At 38.5% G+C, this 25,265-nt stretch overlaps 1 protein-coding gene and 2 long non-coding RNA genes across 9 annotated transcripts in view; 2 read left to right on the top strand and 1 right to left on the bottom strand.

Moving 5' to 3' along the window:
* Positions 1-5,869, bottom strand: part of LOC120309194 — a 12,027-nt gene extending 6,158 nt beyond the window's left edge. Inside the window, exon 1 of the long non-coding RNA XR_005557033.1 lies at positions 5,705-5,869. This is a non-coding gene — a long non-coding RNA (uncharacterized LOC120309194). The remainder of the gene's footprint in view (positions 1-5,704) is intronic.
* NCBP3 (nuclear cap binding subunit 3) lies at positions 5,863-25,265 on the top strand. Of its 7 annotated transcripts, XR_005557032.1 has the most exons (15): positions 5,863-6,130; positions 6,396-6,448; positions 6,925-6,990; positions 8,025-8,130; positions 9,790-9,915; positions 10,106-10,231; positions 11,655-11,728; positions 12,259-12,367; positions 13,245-13,344; positions 14,222-14,325; positions 18,170-18,458; positions 19,048-19,205; positions 19,590-19,754; positions 21,021-21,444; positions 25,246-25,265. XR_005557032.1 is itself a non-coding variant. In XM_039346166.1 (14 exons), the coding sequence occupies exons 1-14, from the start codon at positions 5,878-5,880 to the stop codon at positions 21,254-21,256; spliced, it is 1,965 nt and encodes a 654-aa protein (XP_039202100.1). In that variant the 5' UTR covers positions 5,863-5,877; the 3' UTR covers positions 21,257-22,741. The 7 variants fall into 7 exon arrangements, 6 of the variants coding, with proteins under 6 accessions (XP_039202100.1, XP_039202104.1, XP_039202103.1 ...); XM_039346166.1 differs by lacking the exon at positions 25,246-25,265 and having other exon boundaries at positions 21,021-22,741; XM_039346172.1 differs by lacking the exons at positions 6,396-6,448; positions 25,246-25,265 and adding an exon at positions 7,766-7,877 and having other exon boundaries at positions 6,072-6,130; positions 21,021-22,741.
* Positions 14,333-16,295, top strand: LOC120309195. The gene is made up of 2 exons (XR_005557034.1): positions 14,333-15,839; positions 15,974-16,295. It is a non-coding gene; the product is annotated as an uncharacterized LOC120309195 (long non-coding RNA).

Raw genomic sequence — 25,265 nt, 5'->3', positions numbered from 1 at the left:
CAAAAGAATCCTCCACTTTTACACATGGGTCATCTAGCAAAGGAGTCCCCTTTTGGGAAGTATTTATTTCTTTTCTTCAGGAGCCCTTCCTCATAGTTTCTTTATCTTCTTTCTCCAGCCTTCCTGGATTCTACTATATAGCATTGCACAGGTAGGCCTTCCACAAACAATTAACATGCCATAAGTGGACATTCTCAGAAATTATTTAAGTACACTCAGTCCTACTCATGAGAACAGAATCCCCTGCTTGATGATAACCAACTGATAGCCATGTTGCTCAAGGAGGTCTGACTAATCCTCCCAACACATTCCTGGAGTTATGATTGCAAATGCTTGACCTCCAGACAGGGCCATGGCCAATCCCTTCATCTTCCTGTTGTTTTCCTCCTTGTCTTTCTTCCTGCTCTTGCTATCAGATCTTTCTGCCTTTTTTGGAAGATGCCAGGCAGGGGGTTTTAGGGCCTGCCCTCATGGGACATCTGCAGGATTAATTCTGCATAGAACAATGGCTGGTTTCTATGTGGGTTTTTCTTTTAAAAAAAAGTTATGACAAATCTCATATTTGCTAGAAAGCCATGCCCATCACTATTTTGCTAAAATCAGGAGATCACCCAAGCTAGAAGTTAAGTGTCGTACAATCAAGTGCACATGCTCAAACACTATAGCAACATTATGGTCGCACAAAATAAGATGTGGGTTGGTAGAAGGAGATCTAGTGAACATTTCCCTCCCGCAACCTAGGTGTACCTAAAGAAATCCCTCTTTACAATAACAACTCATCCTTTCATTTTATTTTCCCATTTCTAGGAGCTGAACTGGATATATTGCTAAATATGTTTGATATACAGCAATTGTACTCTTTATGGCTGAAGGTAACTTCCCTGCCCCTACCAACTGACATTTATTGAAGAGGAAGGGTGGTTAATGGAAAGGAAGGCTCCGCTGCAGGCATCTGTGGCTGGGGATGAAGCAGGCATGGGGGCAGAGAGGAAAGACTTGTGAGGGAACTGAATGAGACACATCCTCAGACCCCATCCCAGCATGAGGAAGGGAAATAGAGTCTAATAACAAAACATTATTGTCTGTAGCAGTGGTGGCGAACCTATGGCACGGGTGCTAGAGGCAGCACTTAGAGCCCTCTCTGTGGGCATGCGCTGTCACCCAGTCCTAGGCCTTCAGCTGGGTTTTATAAAATCTTTTCGCTTTAGGCTTCCGCCGCCATGTGCAAAAAAAAAAAAGTTCAATCAATGTCAATTTTAACTTCTTGCAGGAAAAAAAAGATCTTGCAAAGTTGGAATTGATTGATTGAACTTTTTAGTCCCACCCAGTCTGCCTTTACCTCCACAGCCACGCCCACCCAATGGGCCACACCCACCCAATGGGCCACAGCCACCCAATGGGCCACACCCACCCGGCACTCAACGATGCATAAGTGGGTTTTGGGTTGCAGTTTGGGCACTCAGTCTCTAAAAGGTTCGCCATCACTGGTCTATAGCAGTGTTTCCCAATCTTGACAATTTTAAGGCATGTGGACTTCAACTCCCAGAATTCCACAGCCAGCAAAGCTGGCTGTGGAATTCTGGGAGTTGAAGTCCACATGCCTTAAAATTGTCAAGATTGGGAAACACTGGTCTATAGTAAGGATCTTTGTTGCAATTGTATTTGTTCTGACAAGGATGTTCATCTGATGAAATTAAATTAGGCATTTAAAAGACTGATCTATTCATCCAGAGAAATCAATATATAAATGAATAGAGCCAGATCATTTTCCCAGGAGGGCCAGTTAAAAAACAGATCTTAGAAACAGAACCCCAGATTACCACTAGTGATCAGCCATAGCTTATAGTTCGCACAACACATTATTAATAAGCTATAAACAACAGCCCAGCATTTGGTAGCAGACCCATACTTGCATATAGACAGCCAGTCAGCCAGAAGTAGATTCTCATAAATAACCAGAAACAACAGGATATGTTAATATGAGAAACAAACCCTGGAACAAGCCCAAATGCGTACTTTGCCCATATTTACCCCAACATCACCATCATATGCTCCAACAATTTTCCACACCAGGCTAGAGGTGCCTTAACATGTTCTTCCTCTAAAGCACAGGTGTCAAACTCGCCATATCACATGACGTGTCGTGACTTTTTTTGCACTGCCAGAGCTGGAGTGGGAGCGGCCTCCGCATGATGCAACCGGTCCGCGGGCCAGCAGTTTGACACCCCTGCTCTAATGCAAGGCTTCTGCAGTCTGCATAAATTACTCAGAACTGGGTAAAAGTGTTTTTTCTTTGAGTAACAACACATGAACCCATTATCCTTCACAACAGGGATAATAATAATAATAATAATAATAATAATAATAATAATAATAAAAAGTTGGAAGGGACCTTAGAGGTCATCAAGTCCAACCCCCTGCTCAGGCAGGTAACCCTAAACCCTATTTAAATTGACTTAAAGATTGCCATGTGTACTAAAATATATTCAGAAATCTCCCAAAGTATTACTTTTAAGATGGTAATTGATTATATTACCAATGAGAACTTGTTGAAATGACATAAAGATTATTCAATGATACTGTTTTTATAATGTAGATAGTTCTCAAGTACACCAGTCCTCAAAGTTTGATAAGATTTTCTGATAAGCAGTTTTAGGTAATGAAGGAAACTGCTCTAATGTGACATATGTTGTCATCTGCTAGCAAAACCTCTCAGGATTCTGTTAGGACATACAGGTTGGATTTTGTGCAAAAGAATTAATGGGCATACAACTGATATCGGCATTTAAAACAAGTAATAACAGGATATTTTAACCTCCCAGAACTCTATTACAGATCTCAAACTTACAATTTAGAACAAACAAACCAAATCAGCACAACTGAGCATGAGCTACCTGAGCTTACACATATCGAAAGGTTTCATAGGTAACTCAGAAAGCATGAATCAATTCAGCTGGCTTTTAACATATTACAATTGTTAATTGATAATAAACCTATAATTTGACCTCCATACAACCTTCATAATCACTCTGTATTCCCACCTTCCCCCTCCCCATTTCATCCCAATGTAGTTAAGCCACTCCATGCATTTGATGAAATGAGTGAAAGCTTATGCCTTTTAACATGTTTAGTCTCAAAAGATGCTACCAGACTCTTTCTAGTTTTCATAACCATAGATTAATATAGCCATCCTTCCACAACAGTGCTGCAATTTATCTCTGCAGTTTTATTGTTTGTATTGCTTTAATTTCATTAATTTCATAATGAAATGGTCTGATGCATCTCCTCTGATTGGCAATATCAGGTGATGTTCATCCTCAAAATGTGAAGGACTATGTAAGACATAAAGAGTATCCACTGGGAAAGAGGAAGGAAAGAGAGAGGGAATGCAAAATAAAGAAGAAATCTGGAGATAGAAAAAATAATTTTAGCAAAGGGATATACAAGGCTGCCTAGTGAAAAATAGTGTCTGTTGGGTGCTCTCATGAGGGTTATACGGAATGGGCAGGGGATGATGATGATGATGATAATGATGATGATGTAATAATAAAACTTGTGTACTGCCCAACTCTCAATGACTCTGACTCACAACTCTCAAGCAAAGAAATTAAAATAAAAAATAAAGAAAACATGGCAAACATGATGAAGTGAGGGGATCTCTCCCTCTCCCTTGTTTTACAGAGAAGTAAAACAGAAGGCTTCCTGGAAAATGGGATTTTAGTGTACGCACTGGTATCTCTCCAAAGCAAATAAAGAAAGGAAAGTCTACATGCCAAGATGAAAAGGGGGAGTGAGAGGTCGTGTGTACGAGTGTACATATAAACGATGAAAGTAGCATAAAGGTTTCATAAATTGCTATGGGGAAGGGCGAAGAATGTAAAGTCTGCACTGGAGCCACAGCAGATTTTTCAAAAGGAAGAGGGTAGAGGTCTCCAGACTAGGCCAGCCTCAAGCCCAATTGAACAAACATCATCGTTGAAGGCATATCCCAAAAGACAAAGCACTTGCCAGCTTGAAAGGCCATTTCACCCAATTCTAATCATGTCCCCAGTAGCAAGGAGTCAAGTAAAGAGGTGACATTTCTATTGAGAGGAGCAGCAGCAGCAGCTTGGCCGTATCACCATACAGTCTTAAAATATCGTGCTAAAAACGTTTCAATCGGGAGGGGAATGAGAAAGAGGGACAAACATTTCCTAGCCTAGAGCTCAGAAATCTGGGATGGAGCCAAGGACAAGAGCCAGACAAATGTCTATGAGTAGACGGTCCAGCAGATGCAAGTCCCAGCTGCGTGGCCTATTCCCCTTTCTAAGAAAACCCAGAGCAGCAATTGGAGCAGACACTTTCTTTTACCAAGAGAGAGCTGGATATTTCAAAACAAAATCATTCCATCATGCATTTAAGGTAAAGAAAAACACTGTCAATAAGAAATTTGTTGCTCTTAATTAGGGTTACCAGATCTAGACTATAAAAAACAAGACTGCTCAAAAAATCCTCTTTGTGGCCATCCAGTGATCATCTGGATCATTGCAGCCCACATTTGGCAACCTTTGAAAGGAGCCATTCAACCACATTTGAAAACCTTCAAGAATACTCCACATTTTGTCCCAGTTTATTAAACATTCGAGCCATCTGCAAAATCAGAAACAAATTAATGATATAATTTCAGTCCCAATGTAACTGAACCTCTTTTCATATCTTAAGTCCCAACAATCATGTTGTCAAAGAACTTGAATCTCACTGTGATAAAAATGAAAAGACCACTGTTTCTGAAAACATTTGTATGTTTATGGCATGTAGTTATTCTATTTATAATTTGCAGTAAGCCCTAAAGTTTTAAAGTTTTCATGACTCGTGACTTGTATCACCTTAGTCAAGCACTGAATCCCACCCATCCAGAACCACTGTTGTGCAGAATTTTCTACAACCTGGGGCTCTCTTAAATGCATTGGGATTGCCATTCCCAGAATTGTACAGCTAGCAAAATACTAACTCTGTAAGCAAGTCACAATTACAATTGGCATTGATCATTCTCCTGAGAAATGAGTTCTGCCACCTATGACATTGCTAGTTCTGTTCCAAATGAATGCATTACTGATTCTCTGCTACTTCTGCTGAAAAGGAGTTTTATATGGCCCTCTTTATGTTTTTATTTCAAGTGACAATTTTGTCTACTCCTATGCTATTTTATCTACTTCACAGGCTACTTCTGAGTGTTGCCAGTGACAGCCACTTGCTGCCAGCATTGCTGCTTCCTTGAACATTTGTCAGTTTGGAAGATATTGTAGGTGGACTCCACTTAACAAGTCTGGTCTATATTCCTTTCTAGGACAGGGTGCTAGAAACTGACTTGAAGGTTCTTGAATATTGGCAGTGATAATTAAGTTGACTCTGTCATTTGAGGCTAGAAAGGGGAGGAGAGAGGATGTTGAACCTGCACAGCAACATAATCATTACATACTTTTGTTGAAGCAGTTTGGAATTTGATGATTGGATGTCACGTGATTGCAAACGATGACTAGGTTGATGTAATGCGCTTAAATAAGTTAATTAAATATCTAGTTGGGTCATTCACATATAAATTATGTATAGGATTAACAGACGTGTATGTGTAGCTTAACATGCTGTTGGAAATTCTATTTGCTCAGTTTACGTTTCAATATATTGCGCGAATTGAGAACACTAATAATAATCAGGTTCACCTAACCTAAAAAGGTACTTTTTCCTATTTTCCGGCAACGGCGAGGCGGGATAACAACAAAACCCATCTTCCGAGGCGGTGCGAACGATAATTTCTCAAGTCGCCTCCACAGACCGCCCTCTGATGGGCGCAGCACCTTCCCTTGAGTGGCGCTCTGCACAGCCGATCAACGTATCTTTATGACTTCCGCCTTCACTTTTCCTGTTTCCGGTCTCGCCCTCCTTCGGCGGCAGCGGGGCCTGTGGGACGATGGCGGCTGTACGGGGCCTCCGTATTTCGGTGAAGGCGACCGAGCCGGAGCCCATGGAAGTGGAGGAGGGCGAGTTGTTGCTTCAGACCGGAGCTCCCGCTACCACCTCGCCTCAGATAGCTACGGCATCCGCAGAGGAACTAGCCGTGCCGGTGGGGCGCTCGCTGAGGGAGTTGCTGCCGGTAACGGAGCCTGGGGAACGGGCCGGGTGGAGGGATCACAATCCGCCGCTTCCGGAGGCCTTTAGACACATAAATTGGGATTCGAGGCTTAAAAAACAGGGCATTCTTTGCGCATGTGTAGACTGCATTTCCATGACCAAAGAGACTGAATTCGCTGTATCCGGATGAATGGAGTTACCGAGATACGCGGATGTTGACAAATAGGCAATGCAGCCTTGATTTAAAAGATCTTTGCTTTCTTCCCTCGTTTCTCCTTCTGCCTCAGACTGTTTGCATGGCTGCCTGGCCCCAGATAGAAGCTTTCCCAAGATTTGGCAGGTTTGCACTAAAAAGGGAGTATTATGAACTTACTTAACTTGGGCTTCGTCATTTCACAGACAATGCAGTGTAGCTGAGGAGATTTCTTTAGGATGCTTCATGGGCTCATGGAGGACATGATGGAGATGGCGGCTTTCTCATAGGTGGCAATGCTCTTTTGGAGGCTGGTGAGGAATGGTAGAAATTTACCAGTCCTTTACTTTGGGCTTCAAAAAAACAGGTACATCAGTTTAAATTTAGCAGGAAGCCTCAGAAAAACAAGAAAGAGCAACTGAAATGTTTTTTAGCTTGGATGGCCCTTGTTAATAAATTGATTTGGATTTTTGGGAATTGGGAGATGACAAAAGGTTGAAGCAGAGTTTCTAGGAGAACTTCAGATTAGGAAAGTATATTATAACTTTCATCGTTAATTGGGGACACTACCCTACAGAAAGGCACTTTGTTCAATAATTATATTAATGATTGTTTTATTTCAGGATACTAGCCGAAGATATGAAAACAAAGCTGGGAGCTTTATCACTGGAATAGATGTGACTTCAAAGGTATTTACGTACAGTGATGTGCTTTTCATTCATTTTGGAAACCTGGAAAATGTCAAATTTCAGATTCATTGATGTACATGTATACATATTGTTATATGTATATATATTATGTGAGTTTCAATCCATTTCAGTATATAGGCATATCTCTACAGCATGACCTTCCACCTTTAAAAATAAGGGTTGTTGGCAGGATCCAAGTAATCTGTTATTTGCAATTGTGTAAATTATCTGTTCTTTAATAAGTATATAATGGCAAATGTAATAGTTTTCATTATTTTTTTTCTCTAGAATCTCTCAGTGTGAGCTTCCCTTCATAGTTGACTGATCTCCATACATAACTCTGAGCCTGAAGAAATATATTTTCATTCCCCAATACAAACAATATTTAAATGGGACTGTGACAATTCAAATAATTGAAATAACATTTGACACAAGAACGTGGTCTCAGTATGCCTGGGAAATGGTTGATTTTTCCTGTCATCTATCATCAGCTTCTCTGATTAATTATTCTATAGTTATTTGCAGAGATTGGGCTATGGCACGCTGGACTCATCCCCAGTTGTAGGAAGGCTATTGAATACAGTTGATATTTTATTGCAAGAAGCAATTTATGGGAAGATTTTGTATCCTGAAACAATTGGGCTTCTGCATATTTTTCTTAAATGGGAAGTTCCTGCTGTGAACATGAAAAATTGTAGCTGTCTAAATTTATTGAGAAGCTTTTTTAATGGTGGCCTGGATTTTATTTCCCAATTGCATCATTCCCTTCTGTCAGGGAGAGCCAAATGTTTCTGCATCACATGGAGACTTGATAGAAGGAGCAAGTTGTTTTTCCAGTTATACTGCATAAAGCATCAGACCATAATTTCTGCTGCTATTCCATACAGGTAATGTTGTAATACTGCAGAGTAGCACAAAAAATGAATTTAGGTTTTAATACATATGAATGTCTTTTCTGTTTTTTGCAAAGCAGATATCTGCTGTTACTACCAGTCACTTGGATATTCAATCACCTATTTTTTTCCTTTTTGTAGGAAGCGATTGAGAAGAAGGAGCAGAGAGCAAAACGTTTTCATTTTCGTGGAGAAATCAATGTTGCTCAAAGAAATGTAACACTGGATCGAGATATGATGAAGAAAGGTACTGAGAACTGTGTGCTCTGTAAACAAGTAAATCTTCCCATTTGTTCTGGGCTTTGTAAAACTTGGTGTTTTGGTCTTTCAGGTTGGATGAAATGCACAACTGATCTTCCGTAATGAGTGTATTTTTCAGTGGATAGCTTTGTATAGATGAGGAAAGAATCCAAATGTTTCATTTTTTAATTTCAGCAAATGAATTAGTAGAGTAGAGCAGTGATGCTAGTAGTTTGGGAATCAAGCACTTTGTGTAGAAACAGTATGTTGGCTGCCACCTCATGTTTGCACTTTTCAACCATTCAGAATCAGTTGCCATGAACTGGGGGTGGGGTGGGGGTGCTGGATGGTAGGTGGGATGCTTGGGGAAACAAAACTTCACTGTATCTTTCTGAGATAGACTTCAAGGACAACCGGCTGGGAACCAAATGCAGCTGCATACCAAACCTATGCCTGAAGTGACTGTTCAGAAAGCATCTCCTCTGAGTTTGATATGACATGGGAGGCAACTGAGGGAGGGAAAAGTTAGACTTGGGGATTTTGGGATATTCATTTCTGGCTATGCATTACTGTAATTCACTTGACTTCTAGTAAACTATACCTTTCTCAGTAAATGGAGTTACGGATCATTCTTATTTAGAGGTTCAAGCTGAGGCAAGTCTGACACAATAGGTGGGTAAATGTTTATTTTAGTACATAGTTATCTGCTATGTACTGAGTCAAATCATTAGTCCATCTAGGATGGTATAATAGTGGAAGATATCGGAAGTGAACTTCAGGACATATAATTTTACGTGGAAATATGCTCACATTGAAAAAGCTAAAGTCTTCTTATGCAACTATGGTTCCTGTGATCTTTAAATGAGAACAAATATTGTTGAATTTAAAGGGGGGGTCATCATTCTTTTGAAAACAGTGAATAATGCACATTGTAAAAATCTATTCAGATATAAATCTGAATAGATTTTTACAATGTGCATTATTTACTGTTTTCAAAAGAATGATGACCCCCTATCACTCCTTTAACCTTGTTATGCCTACATTAGGGAAAGAATTCCAAGATGGACTATGGAAAAGGGAATGAAAGGAATCCTTTTCCAGGTTTTTCATCTAGATCAGTGATGGTGAACCTCTTAGAGACTGAGTGTCCAAACTGCAACCTAAAACCCACTTATGCATCGTCGAGTGCCGGGTGGATGTGGCCCATTGGCTGGGCATGGCTGCGGTGGTAACGGCAGACTGGGTGGGACTAAAAAGTTCAATCAGTCAATTCCAACTTTGCAAGATCTTTTTTTTCCTGCGAGAAGTTGAAATTGACTGATTGAACTTTTTTTTTTGCACAGGGCGGCAGAGGCCTAAAGTGAAAAGGTTTTATAAAACCCAGCTAAAAGCCTAGGACTGGGGCAACGGCGCACATGCTCACAGAGAGGGCTCTGAGTGCCATCTCTGGCACCCGTGCCATAGGTTCGCCACCACTGATCTAGATAAATCTGATAATGGGACAAAGCAGCCTTTCTTCCTTTTTTGAACTGTGCTTTCTTGAACCTACAAAAAAGTGATGGAAAGCTGATTTATTTGCATTGTTGCCTGATTTTTTTTGTTTTGCTTGCCTTTTTTTTCTTTTGTTAGTTGCTGACACTTAGACTAGATTTTGAATTTCTTTTAGCCATTCCCAAATTGCGACTAGATACCATATATATTTATGGTGTTGATGAAATGAGCACCCAGGATATTTTTGCCTATTTCAAGGAATATCCCCCTGCTCACATTGAGTGGCTGGATGACACATCTTGTAAGTACTGTTTATTTTAAGCAGAAAGATTATTCTATGGGGATTATCATCTTTATTTTCTGTTAAAAGTATAGTGGGAATAGAAGAGTTTTTCCTTATGACATTTCTCCTACACGTGAGACAGATTATTGCATTTTTCATTATGTGTTTGTAGTTTGGGCACTAACTGAATTTTTTTCTTTCTTTTGAGGCAATGTTGTTTGGCTTGATGAAGTAACAGCAACACGAGCACTTATCAACATGAGTTCTATGCCTGGTGAGGCAAAAATAAAATCCCAAGAAAACTGTAAAAAAATAGAAGAATCCACAAAGAAAGGTAAAAGTCATTTTCTTCCTTAGCCACAGGACTTTGGATTTTGTATGGTACATCTAGGCACATGTTAATTGGTGTTAAGTGGAATTCTGAAATTCACTGCTGAAATCACTTCTGTAGTTCCAGTGATAGTTTTGCTTGCAGAGATCATAGTATCAGCTTCTACCTCTAAATGTTGTACGTATATTTCATCTATATTTCATCACCTGTGTGAAAAGATCGTAGGTAACAAGACTGAAAAGGATTTTCAAGAAAACTATTGATCATAATAAAGGAGACTGAACATGTGAAACGGTAGGCATGTTCAGAAGAATTAACTCAGTTTCAGGCCCTTAGTGCTAATCAGACTTAAGCCTTTATTCCATTTTTATCTTTTTGCTTTTGGTTCAACTCCTTATTTTTATAATTAAATATTTTTATTTGGCTCTCCTGAGTATTTTTTATAAGTTTGTGACATGACACTCTATTGAGGTGGACTATTGGTTTGGCTGAGCTTGTACAGGTAGTCCTTGACTTACAACAGTTCATTTAGTGACAGTTTCAACAGCATTGAAAAAAATGACACAGGACGGTTTTTCACACAACCATTGCAGCATCCCCATGGTCGTGATCAGAATTCAGGCATTTGGCAACTGACTCATATTTATAATGATTGAAGTGTTCTGGGGTCATGTGATCACTTTATAACCTTCTGACAAGTCAGTGGGGAAGTCAGATTCATTAAACGACAAAGTGTTACTAACTAAACAATTGCAGTAATTCACTTAACTGTGGCAAGAAAGGTCATAAAATGGGGCAAAGCTCACTTAACAAATGTCTCAATAACAGAAATTGTGGGCTCAGTTGTGGTTGTAAGTCAAGGAGTACCTGTATTGTCTGCTGTAGAAAGAACTATACTTAATTAGTGGAACCCATTTTGTATACAAAAGTTTTTAGATTCAATTCTGATTATACTAGAAAGATATGGAAAGACTACATCCGGTTTATCTCCAATTTTTGGTTGCTCAGATACAGCAAATAGTTAGGCAGTCCTTGACTAAAGTAATGGCTTTCCCTAATGCAAGAGTGTTTCCTATGCTCTTCCACGTTTCAAGCCAAGTAATAATGCCAATGGCATTACTCCCTGAAAAGTTGTAACCTTGAATGCTTTGGACTGATACTGGGATAATCTGCATGTGAGCCAGGTTCTCTGTCCCTGAGCTACTTGGTACTAGGTAGAAAATGTATTTCTTTCATAAGAAGTGTGGCTCATTTTGTGTTCATCTTGAGGCTCATCTTCATCTTCTTCCTTTTCTGAGTCCTACATGGCTTTAGTGCTGGGAACCTGGAGAGTCAATATTGGAGTGCAAAAGGGCCAGCTGCGTTCCATTCATTTACTAGGTATAGACAAAGTAATTATTGTAAAATATATTTTTGTTTATTTTAGAAAAAGAGGAGGAAAACTCAGATGAAGAAACGGAAGAAGGTGAGGTAGAAGATGATCATCCAAGTGATATAGAGGTTAGTGTAGTATGTTTGGGCTGTGACCAAGTCTGTTTGAATAAGAACCAAAAAAAGAAACCAAAATCAAGGAACAGATTACCTATATAGTCCTCCACAACTTGAGCATTGTCTAGATGTATGGTCTTCCTAGCATTCTTAGCAGTTACCATGCTAGCTGCTTCTGGGAGATGTTCTGCGTACCTGAAGAGGGTCCATAATAGGGAAAGCTGAAATGAAATAGCAGAATATGACTAATGAGTATCTACAATCTAATTTGCCATGGGGGGGGGGTAAGTTTCATTGATAAGCTCAAATAAAATGAAATTATAACATAGTAACTGTGGTTGGCTGCATATTAGACCAATAACAGGCCCATTAAGCTGAGCTGAGCTTTGTGCTCTTCTCAAAGACATATATGTCATCTTGTAATTTGATTGAACTGAATGAAAAAATCTGAAAGCAAAATCAAAAACTGGGCTGGTTTCTTCAAGCTGAGATATCTTGAATTGAACTAGAACAATACCTTTGTGGGTTTTTTTTTTCTACAGCTGGACACTTTATCCCAAGTGGAAGAAGATTCCCTTTTGCGTAATGACCTTCGTCCAGCCAGTAAGCTGGCCAAAGGCAACAAGCTCTTCATGAGATTTGCCACCAGAGGTAAAGAGCTTGACCTATACAAAGAGTCCATTGCAATGCAGTGCATAGTTACGGCTCAGTTTGTCTTGGTGTTATGGTCTACAGCAGACAAGTCAAACTCACGATGTCACGTGACATCGCGTAATGTATCGGGACGGTTTTGCCATTGCTGGCAATGGGGTGAGTGAAGCTTCCAGATGGTGCGTCCGGCTCACGGGCCAGCAGTTTGACACCCTTGGTCTACAGAAATCTTTCATGAACCTTGAAATAAAATGAATTAGCTATTTCCCATCTATACAGTAATTAACCAAAAATTTCACAGAAATTTCAAAAGAATTAAAAGTATTTGTAAATCTGTAAAAAAAAAAAAACCTTGGTAATAATATGTAATGTGTTGCTGGAGTGGTGAAAATCTGGGTGCCAAGTGATCCTCTCTGGAAGGCTCTGCATAACAAAGATGCTACTGAAGAGAAGCCCATCTCTTAAGAGTCACCAAATGTATCAGAAAAAGTTTTATCTGTGTAGGTTTTCATCTCATCTTTTAATCTTTCCTAATGCTTTCCACTCTCAGATTCATAGGCTATAGATCAGGTATCAGCTTTCTGTGAACTGCATGAAGCCACAGCAATGAAATGTGATTGTGATTTTTTTTTCTATTTGTTGCATTTTAAAATATTTTTAGTGAAATAACACTCATATTTAGATAGTAAGCCTCTACAGAATTAACCCTTTTGTTTTGAGTTAAAAAACAAAAACAAAATCCACATTAAAAAGCATTAGGGTTACATTTTAGCCATTGAAATTGATTCCCACTATGGAAAAAATTTGTGATTGGTTCCATAGTTCCACTAGTGTAGAATGTTCCTGTATCCAATTAGCATTTGTGCTACTCTTACAGATGACAAGAAGGAGCTTGGAGCTGCCAGGAGAAGCCAATATTACATGAAATATGGAAATCCTAATTATGGAGGCATGAAAGGCATCTTGAGCAACTCATGGTGAGCTGGGAAGAGATACCCCTTGGAAATTGTATTATCCAAAATATGAGCTATTGTGTTAGCTTGATTCCTTCATTTGAAAGTACCTTTCATTTCCCACATCTCCTATGTCTGTCAGGCTAGGAAGATGTATGGGAAGTATCTTCTCAGTATGCTCTTCATTCTCTATAGCAGCATCAGTTAATGCACTGGATATATTAGGGCGGTCTTTAGTCCAGGCCCATCTTACTATATTCTTGGGGTGTGGAATTAGGTACATGCTTGATTACAAGAAGACATTACAAGTAGAAGAACTGCAGCAGACAGCACAAGAAATAAATACTCAGGAATACTGGAAATAGGAATGCTCTTGAATGCAGGAAATATCTAGAATACTTTCCTAGACTCCATATAATTTTAAGTTGTAGTTTGAAAAATTGCCAACATATCTGCAAGACTAAGTTAATATGTATATCAGGGGATGGGTTAACCATTAGGGGAAAAACAGGCTTCTTGGTTGTGATAGTTGACACAATGTGCTAAAGCTAATCCTGGATTAATAAAATACAGTTATGTTGAAGAAATGTAAACTATGTTATAACACAGTGGTCTGGTTCATATGGCCCATTAGGATGCTTGCTGGAATCTCAGAACACTGAACTATAGCCATAACCAAGCTTCATTTTATTTTGTCATGGTAGTGACAAAAGAGAAAATGAAAGTTCATCATTTTTCTGGGTCATTTGCAAATGGAGGAAGGCACAACCAAATCATCCCTCAGCAAAAATTCACTGGTTATATCTAAATTGTCTATAATAAGCCCAGTTTTTAGTGAAAGATTATAGGAAAAGCTTATGTTGGTGCACGTGATAGCTGCAAATCTTCCTTGTCTTTGCAGGAAGCGAAGATATCATTCACGCCGACTTCACCGGGATGTAATTAAAAAAAGAACTCTCATTGGGGATGATGATGGTCTGACGCCCCCTTATAAACATCATTCAGGTAAGTGAAAACATTTTTGTAATGCAAGCAAATTATAACTACAGTTGGTCTGTTGTACATTATAAAACTGGAGTATGTATATAAAACTGGTGTATGAATATGTGTGTATGTGTATTTTTTTTCTGACATAAAGGCTTCATTACCTAATTTTGCATGTACCGTATATGCCGGCGTACAAGGTGACCCGGCGTATAAGACGACCCCCGTCTTTATCGCCGGGCCGCATTCCTAGAACGTCGTCTTATACACCGGAAACTACCAGTATTTCCGGCGTATAAGACGACCCGGCGTATAAGACGACTCCCGTCTTTGGCGCCAATTTTAGCGCTCGCGGAAGTCGCCTTATACGCCGGCATATACGGTATATGGGCTCTCCAGTAAAAACAGTTATCTGTATTACAGAATAGCATTGTGAAATCAAAATAGGAAGGAAAAACTGGGTTTTGGGACTGTGCCTTCATTCCTCTCTAAAAGCAACAGAAAGTGTTATTCCTGGAATATAGGCCAAGATAGTTTAAGAATCGAAGTAATCGTATGGAGCAAATAACACAAATAGGAAAAAAAACACTAGATAAATATTTTAAGGCAAGAGTTGGCGTCATCATTCAGCCCCAAACTCAGATAAAACTAATTGTTTCAACCTTTAGAATTGGTTCTTGCAAAACCAAAACAGCCAAGAATTTGCACATGCAAATGACATGTATGAGCAAACTAAAATACCACAACTAGGGAACAAACTTTATTCTACAGAAACTTCACTGAGATCTTTATACTGACATCTCGTGACTAATCTTGCACTTTAAGCTCTTTTTTAAGGTTTCTAAGAAAATGTCCATAAAGAATGTCACCTCAACTAGCTGATCTTGACAAAAAATATTCAGTCAGACCCAATTATTACTTGGATGGGGAACTATCTGGAAATCTGCAAGTATTTCTAAAATTATGAAATCAAACCATTCATAAATGCCATAATCCAAATATCACAATAACAGTAAACAGAGAAGCTTAGCTTATAATCAGAAAAGATACCATGGACTGGCTTCTAGAAATTATTAAAATAAGAGCAAAGGTTTCCAGTAGTGTGTCTTTGATTCCTGCTTCTTGATTTTCAAATACCATCAGTTAATGTTTTCAGGAGAGTGACCTGTTCCGTATTTCTGACATCTTATTCTACCTGGTAAAAGTTGCTTTCATCCAAGAGGCTGCTATTACTATTTATGCTGCTCTGTGTCAAAATGAATGCTCAGTATATTAAACACCTATTTATTAACAAATAAAGGAGCAACAGTGACCCAGAGAACTGTATATTTTGTCCACTCATTCATAATGGTTAAAATAAAATAAGACTTTTCTTAGTTGAGGAGGTGAACCATATTGGGCAGAAATGATCTGATTCCCCATAGCCACTCTGACACTTGGATGGAATAAATAGTAATGGTCATTGTAATTCAATAAGTGTCCAATGACATCTGTGGGTTAGTAATGTTCATGATATTTTCTGGAGTTAAGTATGAGTTGTTTACCTAGGTTGGGCAGGCAACCTTGGCTCTTTTATGACTCGTGGATTTCAACTCCCAGAATTCCTGAGCAAGCATGGCTGGCTCAGGAATTCTGGGAGTTGAAGTCCATGAGTCATAAAAGAGCCAAGGTTGCCTACCCCTGACCTAGGTGATGATTTCAGAGCCTTTCCTATCAAGAATTAATGACAGATGAGAGCTCATCTTTATCTGCAAAGTAAAAAATTATTTTGGAATTTAAGTGAATGTTCATTTGAGAAACCTTTTTAAAAAATTTATCCTGGGTTTTTTCTTCCCTATAGTTTCTTATGTTGCTGGTTTGTTTATGATTTTATGTATCAAATAGCACCTTTGCGAGGAAAGCTCTGCCTCAACCTAATGAGCAAGTGCTTAGGTTTGATGTTACTTCGGTCTGGAGGACATTGCAGAAAGTTAACATTTGGAAAGCGGCAAGCCTGGATAATATCCCTGGGCGAGTTCTTAGGGAGCGTGCAGATGAGTTGGCCTGTGTTCTTACAGATATTTTTAAGCTTTCATTGTAGCAGGCACTGGTCCCTTCATATTTTAAGACTGGAATTATTTTGCCAGTGCCTAAAAACTGTACAGTCGTAAGTCTTAATGATTATTGTTTGGTTGCACTTAACGTCCATCATGATGAAATGCTTTGAAAGGCTGATAAAGGACTATATTGTATCCAGCCTCCCTCCAGCATTTGACTTACTTCAGTTTGCTTACTGGGTGAATCACTCCACGAGGATGCTAATTCCGCTGTTCCCCATCTGAGTTTGGCACACTTAGAGGAAAGAAACACTCATGTGCGAATGCTGTTTGTCAACTTTAATTTGGTATTTAATATGATCATTCCTTCACATTTTGCAAAGAAACTGGGCCTCTTAGGCTTTAGTACTCCTTTGTGCAATTGGATTCTTGATTTTTTTGCACTGATCGGCCCCAGTACGTGCGAATTGGGACTAATATTTCTAGCACCATTTCTTTAGCCCAGGTTTTCCTCAGGGCTGTGTCCCAAGTCCACTATTGTTCACCCTGATGACTCATGATGTTGTGCAAAGTTTGCTACCAACCATATTGTGAGGTTTAGTGGGCTTCATTCAGGATGACGATGATGCTTATAGGAAGAGGGTTCAATGAACCAGTGTAATAAGAACAATTTGCTTCTAAATGTAGGGAAAAACAAAACAAAAATCATTGATTTCAGAAAAGTCAGGCACAGCGATACATACCTCTGTGTATTAATAATTCAACTGTGGGGGTGGTTAGGAGTACTGTATTAAGTTTATTGTGGTGCAGCTAACAAGTAGGTTAGCTTGGTCTCTCAACAGTGAGACACTGGTGAAATGAGCATTGCAGCGCCTGCATTTTCTGCGTCGTATGAGAAGACACATCTTCCTTATCATTTTCTATAAAGGGATGATTGAGAATATCCTGTCATATGTATTACTGTTTGGTTTGGAAGTATTACTGCTTTGGACTGGAAGGCTGTGTATAGACTAGTGAGGATGACGGAAAAGATTATTGGAAGTTCATTTCCTTCTATCCAGCACGTGGCATATAAGCATTGCTTGACCAGGGTCCACAATATTGTCAGGGACTTTACACATCCTCTCCATTACCAGTTTTCATTGTTGCCTTCTGGGAGGAGGCTTCGTGCTACCTGAAGAAAACAACTAAACTCTGAAATAGCTTTGTAGTAAATAGTATCCACCTTGTTAACTCTCAAGGCTCTTTTTTTCCATTATATATTCAAAATGGACTGTGATTAATATGTATGTAAGTTATGTTGTCATTTTTGTATAACTTGGTACTTTTGGATGCTGCTGGTGTTGTTGTATTACTGTTATCTTTGGGATGGTGACATTGTTTGGTGGATGGCATTTTTTCTTTTGAGAGTGGGCATCAGAATTTCATTTTGATATATGCCATTGTGTATTCAGAAAAATGACAATAGAGGTTATCTTATATTCTTTCCTCTTCATTAGAAGGTAGTCTATTGCTACAATCATTACTGATGTAATAGACAAGCTGTTATTTATGATCATAATTCATGATACATACAGGGAACATGCAATTCTTTAACGGGAATTAGCAAAATAGATTTCTAATGTGCTTAGGCATCAGTAGAAGTCATTTTGGAAAGAGGAAGTACACTAAACCAGCAAAACATTTACTGAATTATTTTTTGGTTTCCTTTGCAGGTACTCCACATACCACCTAATGAAAGGCTTTTGTTTTTTGTATCCAACCATTTTCACACATAGAATGGTGAGTTCGGTTTTAGCCTTTTTAGAAAGATCTTTCTTGCTTTCCAGGATTAGTAAATGTTCCTGAAGAACCAATTGAGGAAGAAGAGGAGGAGGACCAAGATGATGATCAGTATATGGATGAGGATGATCGTGTAGTTGTGGAATACAGAGATGAACTTCAGGCTTACAAGCAGTCTCGTGAACGGAGTGCTCGGCGGTCCAGTGCTAGCGAATCTGATTCTGATGAAATGGACTATGATCTTGAGCTGAAAATGATCTCTACTCCTTCCCCCAAGAAAAGCATGAAAATGACTATGTATGCCGATGAAGTAGAATCCCAGTTGAAGAGCATTAGGTAAGGCTGGTTTACATTGAGAAAGCTCCTAGATTAAGTAATCCTAGATTACTTAGTTGAGCTGATGAGATTTGACCATCAAATTAAGATTGCATAAAAGAAGAAAATTGGTTCAAACTAAGTATGAGGCACACTGGTGATACGAAAAAACAGACATGAAATAAAATAAATTTAAAGCAGAATAAATGAAGCAATTGCAATGTAACTGACCACAGGATTATAATAGATAAATCAGAAACTATTTGAGGGTAAATCAAATTAGGAAAAATATTAAATTCAAAAGATAAAAAGGTGCTGGGGCTCCTTTCCACTCACATTGATGAGCACATTTGGGAAATATTTGCTCATGCTAATATTTAGTCTTCTCTGGCTAGCCTCAGGGTGATCTTTTCTTGGCTTTGAGATGTTCAACAGAACAGAGGTTGGAGCACTTTCTCACTCCAGAACAACTGGAACCTTGATTTTGAAGTACAGATTTACCTATTCTCATTAAACCACACACCTTTTACACAAAAAGGTGTTCTGATGGAGTTTGTAGAGCTTGCAGTTTCCATTCTGATTCATGCAAGATTTTTTTTTTTTAATGTAGAAATTCAATGAGAGCAGACAGTGTCACTTCCAACAATATCAAGAATCGTATTGGAAGCAAAGGAGCCTCAGAGAAAGTTACTGATGTGAGGCTGCTGTTGGAAGAAAAAAGGCATGGGAGTCCTAGCCTGCAACAGCCCCTGAGCTCTGTGAAATCAGGTAAAGGATTCTTTGCTGTTGATTATCCCAACTTACTTCAGCTTTGGAGGACCTGTTTTGTAACATTGTATTACTTGTATAATTCAGAATAAATAGGATGAACAACATGGAAATTTTTCAGGTGCTCGATGCCCCTGCGATGGCATTGTTGATTTGGCCCACTGTTAAGAACTTTCAGATCATTCACCCTCCTGATACTGCATGTGCATGTACACATTCATCCCCATCCACACCCCCAGTCTTCCCATCGGGCTCTTGGATCATGTACTACCACTGGTATACTCAGCTTAATAATGATGCTTATATTCAGATTATTCATTGCGATGATGAGTGTTAGTAAGCAGAGTAAAATTAAATGCATGATTATCCACATATTGTTTCCAGATGTCCGACAGAGGCTTGGCAAGAGGCCACATTCACCAGAAGTTCCTCAGCCTAGCAGCATCTCTTCATCTCATCGTGAGCCTATGTCTGATGTTCATAGTCGTCTAGGGATCCCCAGGCAAGAAGGGAAAGGCCTTTATTCAGATACCAGAGAGAAGAAATCTGGTCAGTTCTGTGCAGTGTTCTGTCGGTCAACTTTTCTGATGCTTTTAGAAGCAATGATGGCCAAAAGATGTAAACAAAGTGTGTAATTCAGCACTAGTTTCTTTTTATATATATAAAAATCATAAGGAACTCTCTGTTGCGGTAGACAGCATGGGAAGTAATATCATGCAGTAGCTTCATTATTGTGCAATGATCTGGGAAGCATAGATTGAAATCTCTGCTGAACTCTGATGCTAATTGAGACGGTCACTGTTTCTTCAACTGCAGGGATGCTGTGACAGTCAAGGACTGATTGTAAATCACTTTTCAGCACTATCATAATTTTGAATGGTCACTAAACAAATGGTTGTAAGTTGAGGATTACCTATAAAGTGTTTTCGATTCTCCGGAAGATTAGAGTATGTTGAATTAATTTTGTACAATAAATGAATCTATCTCAAGAAGAAAGTTTATAAAAACAATATGGCTGAAGTTACTAATTCTGTGCATCAGATCATTCATTGAAAACTTTGGAAAAACCACACACTTAGAGTCATTTGCTTCCTTGGCAATTTGGATTCCTTAGGTTTTCTTGGCTATTCAGATTCCTTAGGCTTCCTTAGCTATTTGGATTTAAATAAAACAATTCTGGCTGAAAAAAAATAGTATTTTCTATACCATACCAAACCAGACACACAAATAGAATGAGTGTCGGTGTCTATGCTTATGGGTGAGAGCCCTGGGGTTAATATTGCTCAAAAGGAATGGTTAAAATATTTCATTTACCAACATTTGGCTCTGCAGAGAGCGATTCTGGGGATAGTAATACCCATTTGCTTTCCCTGTTTTAGCACTATCTTCGCTGTGTGGCATTTTGCCACTTTGTCTGGAATGAAATACAGAATGAAAAGCTCTGATCCTAAAGTTCTCGCAGTGGTAAATAAAAGTGGAAGGTGGCAAAAAAAATAGGTTATCAATGACTTAGGCAGGAATTAATAATATGTAATGATATGTAAGGATAGGGAGAGAAAGATGTAAAAAATGATGGATACTATGTAAACCACTCTGGAAGTCTTTAACAGCTGTAGGCTGAGATACAAAGTACACGAGGTATTACCCCAGGAGAAGAGATATGTATGCCCAATACTTGATTCTTACTGTTCAGAATACATTGTAATTGTAAAATCCTATTTTGGATTGTGTCATTGAAGACTTAATGCCTGTTTGACAGCATGCTTTTTCTCTGCATACAATTCTTACCACGTTCTTCTCTTTGTACAATGACAGCAAATCTACGGACACGTTTGGGATCTTCATCAAAGACGCAGGAAAAAGTCCCAGAGAGAGCAGAAAAACCATCAGTATCACCAGAAGATGACGACTCTGAGCTCCAGCGGGCATGGGGGGCCCTCATTAAAGAAAAAGAACAGTCACGTCAGAAGAAAAGCCGACTTGATAACTTGCCATCGCTGCAGATTGAAATTAGTCAAGAGAGCAGCTCAGGCTCAGACACAGAATCATGATGGCTTTTAGTGCATCCTTGGAGACTGTTCTTTAGCTCCAAACTGACTGTCCGGCCTGGGCCCAGGAGCCTTCCTCTGCCAAGCATCCAATCCATGTTTCAAGGAATCTCTAGTGTGAGATGTCCTTGCATGGCAGAGGTGACTTTAGCAGACTCTGTGTGTGTGTGTGTGTGTGTGTGTGTGTGTGTGTTCCTGTTAAGAAGCCGTCAAGATTTGTAGAAGACTTGTATCTTTCCATTAAGATGGAAACAAGATTCTGATACTCTACAAATGATACAGAACTTTCTTGGTTGATCACCTTTGCCTTTCTGGTTTTTCTCTGGTTAGCCGTTGGGGCTGGCTCTGCTTCTGCTTCTCCTTGTCCAGAATGACCATGAATGTAAATCCAAGAAAGGACAATGAAAATGTTCTCTCTGTTAGTGTCAGCATTTCCTGAATGTGATTCCATCAAAATTGGTTTTCTATATTGGAGAGAAATTTCTTACATAAAATGAACAGATGAAATCCTAAATGGTACTTTTTGTTTATTATGGAAAAATAACTTAAAAAGAATACCCATGTGTATAATGCTCACTGGGACTATTAATATATGTATGTATGTGTGTACACATACACACATATATACAGACACAAACACATCTATTTGTGGCAGTTTTGTTGTTGGTTACAGTAATAGCTACTATTGTGGTTTTATATATACAGAATGCATTATATATATATATATACTGTGTGTGTATATATGTATATATGTGTGTTATATATATATATATATATATATATATATATATATATATGCGCATTATATATATAGTGTGTATGTGCGTGCGCACGTGCATCCACGTGTGTGTGTGTATAAAATAGATCAATGGATCTCGACATAGCATCCAATAAAAGTCTATGCATAAGGCCTTTGGAGATGAGAAGTGAAGTAAAGATTAGTTTTTGGTGAATCATAGCCCTGTTACTGGAGGTGTGCATATGTTTTGTCATTATTGCTGTCATGATATAGTCTCCTCTGTATCCCCTAAGTTGTATTGTTTCTTTGACTCTCTTATCTTGATGGGTAAGTGATAAACTTTTATCTGGACAGCTTCCCCTGTTCCCGCTTCTTCCAATGCAGGAAACAGTTTTTTTTAAAGTTTCTGGCCAGTAAGACATGTAGCAAAAAATCTTCCCAGCCTGCTAGACTTCTGCAGGGAATGTAGCTCTTTAGTGCTATATTTAATACATTTCTTGGGTCTTCCGTCTTTTCCTTTTGACAAAATGGGAGCTCTCCCCATTCTCTGCAGCTTGGGGGCTTTGGATCATTAGTTTGGAGTTTTGTGACACAGAGAGCCGTAAATGACTTAAACTATTTCCATGAACAAATCTTGTAAGGTCAGTTAAAAGGTCTTGAAGACTTTCCTTTTTTGTACTGGTTTTCATTTGTTTAAATGGATTCTAAAGATTATAAATGACAAAGTAAATGTAACATTTGATTATGAAGGAACTGTTCAAGTGCATAATTTCCATCATATAGAACCCAATTATTTGTACGCACCTGCACATACACACACACACACACACACACACACACACAGTTAATATAACAAAGATTTGTATTACAAATAAAATTCTGATCTTAACTGTAGTGTATCTCAACATCTCTGCTATCTGATTATCAGTTTCAATTCTGCCTGCAAAATAATCTGGAGAGCTGAAAGCCATAAAGCTAGCTGAAAGAAGGAAACTAATGATATTGTCACGTCGTGTTAAGCCAGAATTCCAGACTTACTGGGATCCACGAGTAGAGTGCTTAATACATGTGTCTGTTCATTCTGATGTATAAGAACTGCTTTCAAACAAGAAAAAGTCAATAAATCACATGGAATTGATAGGCCCAACAAAGCAGGTTCACACTTTAAAGCTATCATTTTTAGTTTGTTACTGTTCAATATAGAATAATGGTAAAAAGACTACAATATAAGGCTCTGCTTTTTTTGTGGAGACCAGATGGTCACTAAAACGGTCTTTTGTGTTTAGGTTAATAGTGGATTGTTTCAGGCACTGGGAGGTGAATTGGCAAGTGAACTAAAGATTGTAATAGTACAGATAGTCTTCGACTTACAATCACAATTGGGACTGAAATCTCTTGCTAAGCGATATCATTAAGTCAGTTGCATCGGATTTTACAATATATTTTTTTTTGCCACAGTCATTAAGCAAATCATGGATGTAGCACCAGTAGCAGAAAATGTAGGAAAATGCTTAGAGATGCAGAAAAATGCTTAGTTGCATGCTCACACTGTTGCCTATACCACCTAGCACTTTAGCACTGATGGCAATTCCCCTGCAGAAGACCAAAGCAGAGGTGACAGGGCTCAATTAACATGGACATTAAAATTATCTGGTTGGACGCAGTTGCTGCATTTGTTCCCATAAAATGGTATTCATTGATCGGAAAACCAGACCCTGTGTCTGTAGGAAAACACCAGGATGAAGAATAAAAGATTCAGTGAATCGCACAGAGATTAAATAAATCTGGCTTCCCCCACTGACATTACTTGTCAGAAGTCCCTGGGAAGGTCTCAAATGGTGATCACATAACTATGGGACACAGTGACTGTTATCAATACTTGCAGGTTGCAAGCACCCAAAATTTTATCATATGATCCGGGGGGGGCACTGCAATGGTCATAAGTGTGAGGACTAGTCACTTTTCAGCACCATCATAACTTCGATTATAAATGGTTGTAAGTTGAGGACTATCTATAGTTCAAACAGTATGTGTTTTTTGTGGAATAACATGAATTCACAGGTTTTTCTCAAAGATCAGTTTGGTGGCTAATGCTGAAGGATATCTTCAACTTCCATTTTCCTTGAATTTTTCAATAGTGCATTTTATGTATGTTCCCAACCTTAAAAATGAAATAAGTTTCACTTCCAGCTGAACAAATCATAGGTAACAGTTCTTAATGTATGTGGAATGAGGGAAAAGAAATATAATAAACATGGATCAAAACAGCCTAATCTGAACATTTCATCAGAATGACAGAGCAAAACTTAAAAAGTTCTAAGTGTTTTTTTGCCATAAAGAAATAATGGGAATGTAAAAATGTTTTTTGCTCCCTCATTTTTCTTTGGATTCGGAAACATATTGGTCTTGTAACCCACGCACAGTGCTCTCTAACACCAGCTATTAAGTTATTAAGGCTTTGTTGTGCATTATGCATCTTTTTTTGAATTAATGAAAGGGGATATAAGGAATGGTAATGTGAAAGCTGCTCAGAAAAGAGTGAATAGAATTATATTATGAAGTACCACAGAAAAAATATGATTGGGAAATGAAATGAAAGACTGAATGAGGGAAAAAAACTGAATGTAAGACATTGCTACAGAAAAATGAGGACAAAGAAATACTATATAATGTATACAGAGAGAACAGTTGTGAAAAATATAGTTGAAGTAAGGAATTTTAAGATTAAAAAAGGCAAAGAAAATGTGGAATAATTTTTATGTAAATTTAAAAAAAAACTTTTGAAAGTAGGTGAAAAGATGATCTAAAATAGAATCAAGGGAATTAAAAATAATGGAAAAAAATATTTAGGATGATAGCAATATATTGAAGACTGGAATCAAAGGGAATATGTAAAGGCTAGTATCCAGAGAAACAGTTAATCAAAATCAAATCATAAATATTATGAGATTTTTAAAAAACAATAAAGCCTTGGTTTCAGAAGGTATAGCTGAAGATATAATACAATTAATGATGTTTTACTTATGGGGTGTCAATATAATTTGCTTAACAAGTATGTGAAAAATGCATCTATCTCTGATAACTGGAATAAGGCCATAACTGTTCCCCTACGTCAGGGGTAGGCAACCCAAAACACTCAAAGAGCCACTTGAACCCGTTTCCCACCAAAAACAAAACACCGGGAGCCGCAAAACCCTTTTGATATCTAAAATGAAGATAACACTGCATATATCCTTTTTTATCTTTATTATAGGTGTGTGTGTGTGTGTGAGA

Source organism: Crotalus tigris, unplaced genomic scaffold (assembly GCF_016545835.1).
Source record: "Crotalus tigris isolate CLP2741 ecotype Arizona unplaced genomic scaffold, ASM1654583v1 scf7180000017987.690289119674:8195010, whole genome shotgun sequence".
Taxonomy (NCBI): domain Eukaryota; kingdom Metazoa; phylum Chordata; class Lepidosauria; order Squamata; family Viperidae; genus Crotalus; species Crotalus tigris.
The sequence above is the reverse complement of the archived record's forward strand: the minus strand, read 5'-3'. Positions and strand labels throughout refer to the sequence as shown.

What these genes read in the sequence shown, in the direction of transcription:
- NCBP3 (XM_039346166.1), top strand. Translation starts at nt 5,878, where the DNA reads ATGACTTCCGCCTTCACTTTTCCTGTTTCCGGTCTCGCCCTCCTTCGG. An exon ending in GCTTTCCCAAGATTTGGCAG is followed by an intron (nt 6,449 to 6,924) that starts GTTTGCACTAAA and finishes GTTTTATTTCAG; the next exon opens with GATACTAGCCGAAGATATGA. An exon ending in ATCATCCAAGTGATATAGAG is followed by an intron (nt 11,729 to 12,258) that starts GTTAGTGTAGTA and finishes TTTTTTCTACAG; the next exon opens with CTGGACACTTTATCCCAAGT.